This window comes from Diplotaxodon limnothrissa, linkage group LG13 (genome assembly GCF_057381915.1).
Source record: "Diplotaxodon limnothrissa isolate DT_005_m linkage group LG13, D_limnothrissa_male_GT1.1, whole genome shotgun sequence".
Lineage (NCBI taxonomy): Eukaryota > Metazoa > Chordata > Actinopteri > Cichliformes > Cichlidae > Diplotaxodon > Diplotaxodon limnothrissa.
The window spans coordinates 11,303,348-11,317,052 of NC_140608.1; the positions used below are offsets into that span (position 1 = coordinate 11,303,348).

The window sequence follows — 13,705 nt, forward strand, 5'->3', positions numbered from 1 at the left end:
GGGAGGATAACAAGGGACTTAGGAGAACTTAAGAGATGCAGTGAAATTTTAGAGAAGGACAGAGCGAGACTGCAGAAGGAAGATAGGTGATAGGTGAGCTGGCAACATGCAGATGGGATTCTAGTTGTTTTTACTGAGCAAACTCTTCAGACTTCTCTCTACAGCCTCATCCAGCTCCTCCTCCAGCTCCTCCTTTTTGGACATGGCCAGTTTGGACTGATAATCACGTACTATCTGGTCTATATAAGGGGCACTTTGTGTTCCGTGCAGCATGAGAGTCCACTCCTTCAGGACCCCTCGCTGTGGCTCGTCACCCTGAAAGCCCACCTCAAGGACCCAGGTCCCACGGGGGTCCTCTCCCCAGGTATGCGTGGTCATGAAGGGCCACTTGTCAAAGCCCACCTTGGAGTCATCATCACGGGGCCTTCGGCTCAACAGTATGGATTTTGTGCCCATTGGTGAGGTCATGTTGATGTTGAGGTCACCACGGCGGCTGGCATTGACAGTGACTACAGTCTGAACATGCTCCAGGTAGCGGACAAAGTTGTCCTTTCCCTGACAGGCTTCAGTGGTTATGGCCAGCACCAGCTTGTTACCAGACTGGATTTTACTGGGGAAGAAGAATCAGATTGGAGAAATGAAAACTACATGTTAGAGAAACATAGCAAAGTAACATAACAGCTATGAAAGAGAATGATGAAACAAGACCATGTAGTATGTGTAGTAAGTATTATATGGCCCTGGACAATGGCACTGGGAATCCCTGAATGTAATCGTGAGAGAACAGGTGAAAGAACCGTTACCTTTTACCTGCTCTTATTTTAATGTTCCATTAAATACAGCACCTGACCTATTTTTTCAATAGAACCAGCCAACCCTGGCAAAAAAAGGAAGCGCCTTTTTTTCTTGTTCCCTCATTGCACAAAAGCATTCATGACTGTCATGTCTGATTAATTTACTCTGTACTTTTTTTGTTGCAGTGAGAATAATATGCTCTTTGGTCAACACTAAAAGACCACATACTTGATATTCTAGAAGTAACCAGTTTGCAATGAGTCTAAAGCTTGTTTTCCAAAATTTAGAGCACAGATGTCATAATTTCTTCTTACTCAGTAATTTCACAGGTGTTCCCTATTTGCTAAATTGACTGGTAGTTGCATAGCACCTTTTTACTACAAGTCTCACACAGTGCTTTTATTCTAATAGACGTCTATTATTGCATATGATCAAAATTTCTACTGATTTCTAGGCTCATCATGAGATTTGCTGTTTGCTATGATAGCTGGTTTCTCAAGTGTTGTCGCTTTTTGGTTGGTAAGACATACTTTTATAATTCCCTGGGTGATGGGAAGAAAGAGTGGGAACACAGCAGGGTAGGGGTGGTGGCCAAAGGCTGTGAAGAGGCTTAATAACATTATTAGAGGCTAAGGCCACATCACAGCAGTGGGAAATGGGCCTGGTTTAGGGGGTGAAGAGAGGGAAGCAGAGAAGAAACACAGAAACTGAGAGAGAGAGACGCATGGAACAGCATTCAGTTTGAAAAATGATTAATAGGGCGCTATGCAGAGCACAGCGAGGTGAGTGCAGTGGTGAGCTGATTAAGTAAATTGCTATTCCCAGAAAAACAGAACAGCTCGTAGCGCAGTACTGCACAACAAGTTACACCCTGTGATAAGAAATTTGACATAGCCAAATATAAGAGCTTTGTTTTTTCTCCATCAACATTAGAAGTGTTATATGTAAAAAGCCCATACTGTAAAGAAGAAACACTTCTTTAAAAACATGTAGTTAATGTCTGGATGTACTACAACAGCTTTTCTTGGCATCTTCATTTTTAAAAGCATTATTCTTGGGGAGTTAACTCGTGATTTATTTTTTTATTACAGCGTGTGCATATGAACCTAAAAAGGGGATCTTGTATGCAGCAGCTGCATTGTGCCTATCAGTTAACATGCAAGAATAATTACAGCAGTCGGCCGTGGAGCAGGGACAGAGATGCCTCTGAAGGGCAGGACCAGTGGAGATTAAAAACAAACCTGCCACACAGCGTGGCACTGTGTTCCAGCTCCACTGATAATGAGAAGTTCTCCTCCAGCAAAGTAAGCTGCAGCGAGCCCGAGCAGCTATCAGATCAGTGCTGAGAGTGTGTTTGCTAGAATGGCGATGTTAGTGTTTATTGCTTTTCTCCGCTGATACAATATCATCAGAGGTGGGCTTGTTGTAATTATAGCTCTACCACAATAGAGGCAGCAAAAACCCTGCAGTGCTGCTTTGGAAACAGTGAACTGATGAAAAATATGGCACAGCCAGTATAGCTTTCAATACACCACTCAAAAGAAGAGAGAGGTTTCTTTTGGAGCTTCTTACCTATGAACATCACCCGCTACTCATTTTTCCCTGAGATATGAAAACCTTTTTCATCTCTGTGTAAAAAATAGGTTATTTTTTGTTTGGGGGTTTTGTTTTGTTTTTTGCACTGGAAGCTTAAATATCCAGATAATAATGGCAGTGTAAAGTCACCAGCACTCTGTATAAGAGAGCAGGTTCTTTCCACCATTTGCATGTGGTCTCTCCAGGGATGCAATAAAAGCTGTACCATGCTCTTTTTTTTTATCTGTCACTGAACTCAGGGGAGGGACACACAGACACACAGACACACACAAGCACACAAAGGAACATTTTCACACCATGTTGTCGTGACTGAATCGTCTGTGAAGCTCTGATTAGAGACCGAAATAAGGTACTGTGGGTGTTGATGGTGGAAGAAAATACAAAGACGGACTGCATTCACTCAGCTTTTTATCTTCACCCACACACTGACACTTTCACAATACATGTTAAAGCATTACTTTAGGTCACACACATCTACACAAATGTACACCTCCGCCAGGATTGATGGCATTTCCAGGGAACTCCAAGCCTACTTGTGTTGCTCTAATTAGAGCAAATAAGAGGGATGGAGGAAACCACCAGGCATCGCACACTTAAGCTCAAAGCCTTACGATATGACAGATGAATGGATACCAGAACCCTTGTGACTGGTGCAGTGGTGGGGACAGGGGAATCAGAGGAAGGAATTAAGACAGAGATGGAGATTGGAAGCACAGTGAAGTGAAAGCAAGGCTGTAGATGGACAAAATACAGGGAAAGGTAATGTACTAATGTAGTGAGGATAAGACGAGAGGGAGGACGCATTAACTACAGCTGCATCTGTGAAATATGAGGGCAGAGACTGAAGCTGCCAGAGCTCGAACTGATGTAGTTAACATTATTTCATGTGAGAAATGCATCATGCTTAGAATGATATAGTCATTTTAAAGGAATCCCATCCAAAAAACTATATTGCCTCCTTCCCGCCAACTCCTGATGTAGCCACAACTTGATTACGCACTCAGACATATGACTCATAAAGGTTACTTGTAACAGGCATGCAGTTTTAAGCATGTTACATATTCCCTTCTGTGCTTTAGTAATTCTGTTGCTAAAGATGCTCCCCAGACATTTTGTAGACATAGATTTCTTGTGAGTGCACACTGGGAAACAACAATAGTAATGGTAACATTAGCAAATTAAAGGAAAACCAACAAAATTTTAAAGGTCTCGTGGAATCTCCTGGAGACAAGGACCAAAGCAGTTGTTTTAATGGTGGTGGAGTAGAACGTTACCTTAGACATCAGGTTAAAATCTCGCTTAGGTTGTGATATAGTTCACTGTGTACTTCATATTATTGCCATACTCAAACATTCAGTGACTGCTTGTATCCTATGGTTTGGAGTATTGACATCCTGGAAGAGACCACTCCCAGCAGAACAGAGGTGTTCCATCATAGGATAAATATAATTATCATCCATAGCAACTTTGTATTGATTTGTAGGAAAGCTTCGCACATATGACACATCTGGACCCAAACCATGCCAGCAGTTCCCCTACCCCTCACCCTCACGGCTTTAGAGAACCACCATATCACCTTTCTCCGTAGGCGATTGCAGGCTTTTCCTTTATTTTGTCCCCTATCTGTAGTTGTATTGACACAAAATCCTTCTGGTAAGTGCAGACTTCATGATGTGCACTCAGTCACTTCCCTTTAACAGATAAATTAGTCATCTGGTAAACTGAGCACATACGTTATTCTTCGCGATGAAGGTCAAACATCCCAGGGAAGTAAAATTAGCAAAACTGTCACTATCAATCAAAACAAGACAACACTAGACAAAATGCTCAAATCTATATGACCACTTTAGATGTTTAATTTAAGATGAAATTTAGAAATGTAATTCCTCCTCTACCAGGGTATTCAATGTTGATCTTTTAGAGGTTCAAGACCAGCAGAGACTGATGACCCAATCCAAACATTACAGCATCATGAAGTAGACACTCCCTTTGCAATGTTTTATTGAATTGGGCCATACTGGGATTACCCAGTAATTATTTGAGTGTGTCTTTTGCACTCAGCAGGGTTTCACTTTTAAACTTTTGGGTAAAAAAGCAGTTTGAGATCGTGGACTATACAGCGTACATATGTAATATGCAGCATTTGGGGCACAAGAAAATGCAGAATAAGTAGAAATGTGACTCACTGGACTTCCTGAATGGATCCAGCTACACAATGAAAACGCTCAGGCACAGTTTTCCATTCCTTTGCCATTTTCACCATGCCACCAGCATCCAGCACGCCATAGCCGAAAAGGTGATTGAACTCGAGTCCCACGCCATTCCTTCGCCACTGGTGAACTTCGTCATGGAGCTGGTTTCTCTTAGAAGTTAGGACTGACAGGTGCTGCATGTCTCTCCATGTCAGGTTAGGGCTGTGGATTGACAGTCATGAGTGCACATATGACAAAGGCAAGGGGGGAAAAAAAAGAGTGACAGAGAAGAGACAGCATTGTAGGTTAGCTGTGGTAGGGCTAACTAGAAAAACACGGAAAGCTTAGTTACAAGTAGTAAAAGCAAAAGAAAACAAATGTTACATTTGTAAACATTTCTGATTCGTGGGTTTGCTAAAATTAATTCAATTATCTAAAACATCATAGAGTCTATGCTTGGAGGCAGAAGGTTGCTTTTGTCTGTGTCTCCCTCCATTATATTGGCTGTGTGTAGTGACAGCTTTGTTCTGGCTGACTCACTGACTCCTGCTGCTGCACGATTCAAGTGTGTTTGGGCAGTAAAAAGGCTCGTGGGTTATTTGCTGCCGGACAGGGTGAGCATCCGCTCCTCCCAACAGCAACATCATTATTGTGTGTGCAAAGCAAACACCATTTCTTTACTCAACTTCACTATCTGGTGTTAGTTAAAGGCAAGAGAATCTTGTCACCCTTTAACGTGAGAAATGAAGCATCTGAGAAAAGGAAACGTCTCCCCTCGAGGATTATAGAAGCTGTAATTCTCCAGGTTTCATAATAATGTGTGGGTGGGTTTGCTTAAGTGTAAATGTTTTCAATTACTTTCTGATCCACAAGGATCCTTTTCTTTAGAACTAATGAAACTCATAAAGTGAATTCTATCTTGTAATGGAGTGTAAATGGCATGATTGACAGATTTAGTATGACACATCAAGAATGGAATCCATAGATTGCAAAGATTAGCCTCCAGACAGAAATATTTTCAGCAAGCTAAGATAATAAGTGTTGTTTTATTTGTTTGGTTTTTTTTGGTATCATCTGACATATATGGGAAAGTACTGAGACCTCTTAAAAGAAAATGAACTGAATTTCTTTTAGCCTTGCACTAAGGTATAAAGAGCATTGATCCAGGGTTATTTGTGCCGTTGGTACAAACATACATTGAGTCTGTGCTCTGTGGGCGTTAGAGTGAGTGCAGTTTTTCCTTTTCACAGTTGTGATAAATAAGCAACTCTGTGAAAAGTGGAGAGATTATTTGTGCTCTCAAGGAGTTTAGATGCACACAGACAGAGGACGTTAAAGCCATTACTTCAGAAATACACAAAAGCTCGAGGTTGTACTTAAAAACAAACTGAAGATTGTCCAGATCTAATGGTTAAAATTATACCTTGTGATTATCACTTTCTCCAGCAGAGTGAAGTTGAATAAGGAAACCTAATTATGTTTTTATACAGACAGTCTGTCTAAATCAATAATCGCAATTATTATAGCACTTTGAAAGGACCAGTAGAGTACATACTTAGCCTCAAGAGCCAGAGCAAAGACACCAGCTGCCTCTGGCGCTGCTGCTGAGGTTCCCGAGTGACGCAGTGTGCAGTTCCCGTACAGATCTGTAGTAGCCTAAAATAATCACAAAAAGGCAACTTTATACGTAGAATCAATCAACATTTTTTATTGTTTAAATTTGTTTTTAGAAGGCACTCTTCAAGTACAAGTGAAAAAATTATATATATCAAAGTAATTTTAATCTTTATTTTGTGTAGTTGATTTTGCCATTGTTGCAAATATGCAAAAAGATGTAACGTTATAATCAAAATTTCATTATAGTAAGTCAGTAATATGTTATAACAATTGTTGTATTAAATCAGATAACTCAATATGCATAAAGAAAATCCAATATTTCTTCATATACGGTACAGAATTTCTTTAAAGGACTTTGTGAAATACAAATAAATGTTGTGGACACGGGGAACAAGGACAAAAAAATTGTATGAAATAACAGTGATTTTGTCTGAAATAGACACAGTTGTGCATGTGCTTAGCAAGACGTCTGAAAGCCACAACTCCAGACCTGTTACTGAGCCATTACGAAATTTAAAAAGCAAACGTCAAGCCAAAAATGGGAAAAATTACAACGGCTGGTCTCCTCGGTTCCCACTTACAGAGTGACACGTGATGCAAGCCATGGGCAAACATGCTGTTGTCCTATTTGGAACCATATTGCTCGCATCAAATTAAAAACAAGCACAAAGTTTTAAAAGAATATATACATTCATGCATTCAATTTTTTGCACTTGACATGTTGTATTTATACTATTTTCAATGAAATCCTTTATTTAACGTGTTTTCATTGTCTTTGCATATATTATAATTATGTTAGTGAGAGTGCACAAGATACAAAACAACCTTTTTATTATGTTTCTGCACAAATATGAAAAGACATAGAGAGATGTGCATGACCACGGTGCTTTGGCTGAATAGCTGTGCACACACATTGAGAAAATGTTTATGTCTCTGGATAAACAGTGATTTCAATTTTAATTTGTGCTTAATTAGAAATGATAACAGACTGACATTAATTAGAGGGGAAACCCTTGGGAAGATCCATGACTTTGTCAACAGCCAAAGGTGATTTGCATAATCGCTTATGCTGCCTTTGCATGCTTCATTCACAAGCATGTTATATAGGATGTTGATCAATTTATGTGCATACGAAGACAGAAGAGCAATTATTATTATATATTATTATCCTGGGATTATCCTAAAACAACTCAAGATGTCATGTATTTGTTCTTCACGTAAATGTGCAGATAGGCTTGAGCCAGCTGTACTTACACACACTCACACAAACACACAGACATCCATTATGCAATTAAATGCTGGGCTGTACGTCACAATGAGGAGCAATTCTTCCATCAGAAACTGACAGCTTCATAAGTTACATTCATAGTATCTTCTGACTGCAGGGCGAATTGAAAAGCTATTTACAGTTCCATCTATGAATCAGAAGAGCCATCGTTTAAAGGCATTTAACATCACAAACAAGCCTTGAGTCATCTTTGAATGGAAAAAGATCAGGGACCCTGAACTATCAAAACATTTGATAGACATTACGGCAAACATTTGAGGTTGTTTCTTCTTTCAGAACTGTGTTGCACACTGAGATCAAATAAAACACAAGCACACTCACCACTCCAGCCTCTGGGTTCCTCTTCCGTCCATTACTGAATGTAGATGCCAGGGTGGATGAGCAGCTCTCGTCATACAGAGCAGTGCGCCCATCGTTGATGGCAGAGTTGATGGAGATTGTCCACATACTTGAGGCATAACCATCGCAGTTACAGTCATCATAGCTACCACCATCTCCTGAGGCCCAGACATAGATGCTGCCTTTCCCTCCGCGCCCCTAAAACAACATTATCATCATGATCCCAGTGAAATGAAAGTGTGTCACAGTTCTTGTCTTTTTCGCTGGAATTCATTTGGGTGAAATGAAAATTGGAAATCTGAGAGTTTATGATGCATATCAATGCGTGATACTTTGCTTAGAACTTTAAATGATTGAATAACAGGACTCCTGTGTATATTTCTCAATTACTCACTGACAACAGGCCAGTCAGACCTCCGTTGTCACAGGTGGTGGTTTCCTATTTGGAATCATTTCTTTTAGTCACTTCGGGCATGCTCTTTAGAAGAAACTGCTTAATCACCCACTGCCCACTGAAAGCTGGCAAAACTCTGCTGTCTTTTGGCAGGTGTTTTTTTTTTAATTTGTTTAATTATTTGTCTTCTTTATTATTTCGTGAAGTAGAAAGAAGGATCTGGGGAAAACTGGCAGGGAGTCAATGAACAATCTTACATTATTAAAGGATCGACACAGAGGATAGCATTTAAGCAAAACACATAAACTCCACTGGCCCACGCTGTCCAGCCCACTGGTATTAAAATAAATTGATTTCTAGAGCTAAATAAATTTTATTGTGATATTCTGTGCCTGTAAGCATGCAAAGCAGGCAGATCTCATCAGAAGGTCGTAATATTAAAAAAGACACAATGCTATTGATGAAAAACTTTGTGATTGCACAAATGATAGCAACAAGAAAAAAGAAAGCACTCAAAAGAATTCAGTGAAATTTCTATTGTGTACCAGAACTGGCAACTCACACAGGCACACAAGCCTGTTTTGTCCTGTCTCTTATTTTTCCATTACAGCATGTAAATTGGCATTGCTACAGTCGAGGAAGGTAAAATGACAGCATTTTTTTTGTCTTTTTTTCTACACCTCATTCTGCAAATTTAAACACAGTAAAATGACATCTTTGTTACCGATAGAGTGCCTTGAAACATGAAACAACTGACTGTGGCTCCACGCAGAGAGCATCCTCCTCACCAAATGCTGCACCTGTTCTACAAAAGGCCGACCATTTCCCCACAGAACAAAGGATCAAGTGGAGGAGGAGTGCCATGTCCTACCTTTCATGATGCTTATTTATCTCTTTTTATTTGAAATGCAAAAAGAGGTTTGAGTGTTGTTGAGCACACCTATGTGCTTTAGGCCTTCTGCAATCTGTCTCCTGCACTATCCAAACAAAGTGCTTTCATTTGGAACAGCACCCAGTGTATTTAATTCCATTAAAGCCATGCTGCCTTATTCAGCTGTTAATATGAAATAATGTGCTTCTTAATTTTAAATGTTTCCCTTTGTGCACAATGCACATCATGTTCGGCCTACACAATAGCTTACATAAGTGATCATTAGAATCTAAGTGGCAGATCGCAGAGTGGCTGCTTGATTAGTTGTGTTTACATGATCAGACATTACAGTGAGCTTTGCTCCCGCTCACCTACCCTGCCTACGACAGGGTCATTTCAGACCAACCCACACCTGGCTACATGATGATTAATCAGGCAAGCAACTGGCAGTGGCACTACTAGCATGACAGCTGTGTGAGTGTTTGTGTGTGTGTTTGGTCCAGACACTGCTGATGTTGTCTGGCCCTAAATTGAAAAATTATTTATTTTCAAGGTCAGAGTAATGGTTAGTAGTAGATGTTAGGTTAGAGTAAGTCTCTAGGAAGTGAATATGGAGTGTGTTCATGCATGCTCAGTCATCCAGTAAGGAAATCCCAGAAAGGTGATTATGTTTAACTGGAGAAAGGCATCCTGGACAGGGAGGAATGCTGGTTTGAGTCAAGGAGGGAAGACCATCCCTTTAGGGGGCCGAAGGGTTCATCTTTCACCATCTTCCAATGCTTTGATTGCAGCCATTCCCCAACTTTGTGTGAATGGTACTCATGGCCACTGATCAATGGTCGTTGACAGTTTGTATATTAATAATCAGGAAACTGACCACACGGCCCATTGTTAGTCAGTGGTCTTAGTTTCAGTCACTATGCAAATGTGCTGTTCATAAGGGTTGGAGAAATCTGCAGTCAGCTGAGACTGAAGAAGTCACTTGGATGAGTGAAAAAATCTACACTGATCTACACTGGCTGTAGTTCAGCATCAGTGTACTGTAGAGCGCATGGTACCCTGAAGGTATCACCTTTTCATCTTTGCGTTAGTATAGTAGTTACTTGTGCCTCACCATCCGCAAAGAGTAATTTGGCTCATGAGCATCACTCAAGCAAAACATGACAAAGAGTGTGAGGCCTCTATGAGTCTGCATTGTAATCTACATGCTTTAAGCTTTGCTAAAATGCTCATAAGTACAATGCTGTCATATTAAAGTTGAGCGATAGATTGTCCACAGTTGCACTTGTTTAACTACATTTGCCTACATTTGATAACTGGCACAAAACACAAAGTATATTTGAGAGTAATTGGGATTGTTACGTACATGCAAATGCTTTGACTTTGACTAAAACTAGATTAAAAATTAAACGCTAAACATTTTAATTAATGGAAATAAAATAAATATTAAACTTAAAAACAGAAATAAGTGCACTCACAAATCTGAGATAAAACAAAAACAAATCATACAGCATTTTGTTGAACAAGGTGTGTATTGAGTCTTTAGACTACCTACATGATAGTGAGTCAATTAAAGGTAATTAAATATATTTGTATTCTAATGTCTCTTATGAACATGTAAAACATAAGCACCTGACAAATCACCTCATTCTAGAAGAATAGTAATAAAAAAGAAAATGTAATAAAACTAAACACAATAAAAAGAATATGAAATCATACTCTAGAAACTAATTGAAACATTAAATTAAAAACAAAATGAAAAGAAAATCTTATGGTAACCACAACCCATTTACAGTTTTGAACAGGTGACTTTACTCAATTTCTCAAAACCCTACAGCTGGTGTAATAAAAGACCCTGTGTACTTGTTAGTGCCACTTCAAGGGTGAGTAAAACCTTCACAGGGGGCGGCACTAAAAAAATGAAGATTTCATTCAAGAGATTTAAAGATAAATTTCCATCACAGGTTAAAGCTCACAGCACAAGGTGAAGGTGCGCCTTTACCTTGTTCACGCCGTCTGCCATAGCCTGCAATGTGAGCTCTCTGGGTCCATCCACTGTCTTGCCATCATCAGTTGGTCCCCAGCTAGCACTGTAGATGTCAATAATCTGGGGCATGTGACTGATGGATGATGCCTCAATGATGTCAGTCATAAATGGCTGGTCCAGCATTCTGATACCTGAAAGAGTAAAAGTCTGACTCCAGTTTTGTGGTACAAACAGATGCCGTCAAGTTGATACCAAAAAGTAAGTATAAGTTACTAATTTACTTGCTAATTAAAGAAAGCATAGGTTTTGCATATCCATAGTGTGCAAAAAGTATGATGCATTCATGCATGTAAACCCTAAACAATGTTTAAAGCAAATCTTTATGTTAGCTTTGTAGCAGAACATAAATCAAGCTGTCAGTACTGATTTTCTTATTTCTAATTTGTTACTCAAAAAGCGAAAAAATCAAAATCAAAATCAAAATGAAACAAAAACTGGACTCTTGTCCTGTTTTTCAGTTGAATCTAAATCTTCCTACTTCTGTGAGTAGAGAAATACCATTTTAACATGTTTCAGCAATGTAACTCTACTCTTCCATAATGCCCTACAGTATATTTTATAGGTGAAGCATTTAGTATCTCCCTTGCTGAATCACCCTCCCAGCTTTCACCACATCACCATCATCGTGTTTAACATTGCTGTCCCCTCATTGTTATTCCTCTGTTGAAACTGCAAGCTTATTATAACACACACCTGCCACCTTGGAGTTATAGGCGACTCCCACACCACAGATGTTGTTGTTGGCTGCCGCAGAAACCTCTCCAGCACATCTTGTGCCGTGACTTGTGACAGCGGAAAGCAAAGAAAGCGCTTAAAATGATTTGCATTCATTTACATACATTTGAAAATGATATATTGTGGTTTAGGTCTGAGCTAAGCATTCACACATTCATTGTACCCCTTGTCATTGTTGCCTTTGTGTGTGTCTAGAATGAGGATATTGATAACAGCATGGGTAGATTTAGCCATAAATCTATTATAATTAACAGAATGGATCTGCCTGAGGAAAAGCAACATTTCCATCCATTTTCAGAGCATTTATATGAGTCTGAGTACGACTGCACATATCAGCGTTTTGTGTTCGTCATGTGATGCGTGTCTATGTCTCCATCCCGTTACTCCCCACAGGGACACTGCAGTCAACCCTTCTTTCCCAGCATGCTTTGCTACAGACAGGCAGCTATTTATAACAACCAGCCGATTAACCAGCAAGTATTGCCCGGCAGTCAGCAACTGCTTCAGTACCAGACCCAAATACCCGCTTCTCTATGTAACAGACACTTGCACATATGTAGATATAGCTGAGCAGATGGAGGTACAGAAGGAGAGATAGAGAAAGAATATAGTTCTCTTTGCTCCTTTGCTCCATATGTGTTGTAGTGGTAGTGGATCCCCTGGTGTGATTGGGAGGCAGATAAGACGTTATCAGACAGAAGGTCACCACCATGAACACTTGTCCCTGAGAGGAGACTAGACTTGTGGTTGTCCGCCTTTATCCACCTTATCTCCTCCAAGTGAGAAGCTAAAAATAGCCATTGTGTTTTCTATTCTCTTGTGTTGGACAACAGCTCTGTTTATACCACACCATTATGTCTTAATGGAACTATGTGGAGAGAAAATCAATAGAAGAGAGCTGCCAGACTCTAGGGAGAGCACACACGTGCACACAAAAACACACTGAGTATGTGTATATAGAAATAGGCAATGTCTGGGCGAGCTTTACCTGTTAAACCAGTCATCTGTGTAGCGCGGAAATGGGAACGGGTCATTGCTGCTGAAGTCATAGCTGGCATCGGCATTCTGAAAGGACCGAATGGATGCATTTACGAAAACAACATAGAGACAGAAAAACAGCAGGAGAGACGACAGGGCAGAGCATTTCACAGTCAAGTGCTGACCTTATCACAGTCTGTTCTGTCATCCTTATGCACCGGTCAGGGGTGATTTTGAATTCTAAGCTTGCTAGTGCGGAAGCTAATCAGGTAAATCTAGCCACCCAACCTGCAGCTCAGGGAAGATTTAGGCATTTTTAGAAATGTTTTCATTCACTTTTTTTTTGCCAAAACTACAGCATGAAGCAGCAGTGAAGGCAGGCTACATCTAGTCTGATATTGTTTTTGTTAAAAAACAAAACAAAACAAAAAAAACAATTTCTTTGCACATTCCTTTATATGTTGCATGGAAAATGGAAAATAGGTGAAGTAGTCTTTTGGAGCATTTGCAATCATACATGAAAACAGAATATATAAGACAATAGTCATTATTTGGTCTGACCACCTTTATTTACACAGCTTGAACTCTCTTAGGTTTTCTGGGAATTCTTTAAAGTTGTCTTCAGAAATAACTCTCTGAGTTTCTTGAAGGGCATTCAAAGCTTTTCTTTTTGTGTTGGTTGAGTTTTCCTCCATTGCGTGTCAAGATGATCACACTGCTACAATGCTGAGGTCCAGGCTCTGGGGAGGCCAGTCCATGAATGATAGTGTCCATTATGTGTTTTTCTATCTTTTATGCTTTTATATTTGACCTCATTGCCATGCTGAACAATGCAGTCATTGCCAATTAGAGT

The 13,705-nt window shown here is 39.9% G+C and overlaps 1 protein-coding gene across 1 annotated transcript in view; it reads right to left on the minus strand.

The window, feature by feature from the left end:
- Positions 1-120: 120 nt before the first annotated feature.
- pcsk2 (proprotein convertase subtilisin/kexin type 2) overlaps positions 121-13,705 on the minus strand; it is a 28,275-nt gene continuing 14,690 nt past the window's right edge. The window contains exons 6-12 of the mRNA XM_085369184.1: positions 12,863-12,939; positions 11,833-11,921; positions 11,095-11,270; positions 7,810-8,025; positions 6,139-6,239; positions 4,578-4,805; positions 121-610 (exon numbers count right to left, since the gene is read on the minus strand). Of these exons, the coding sequence (XP_085225310.1) occupies positions 121-610; positions 4,578-4,805; positions 6,139-6,239; positions 7,810-8,025; positions 11,095-11,270; positions 11,833-11,921; positions 12,863-12,939 (1,377 nt within the window). The remainder of the gene's footprint in view (positions 611-4,577; positions 4,806-6,138; positions 6,240-7,809; positions 8,026-11,094; positions 11,271-11,832; positions 11,922-12,862; positions 12,940-13,705) is intronic.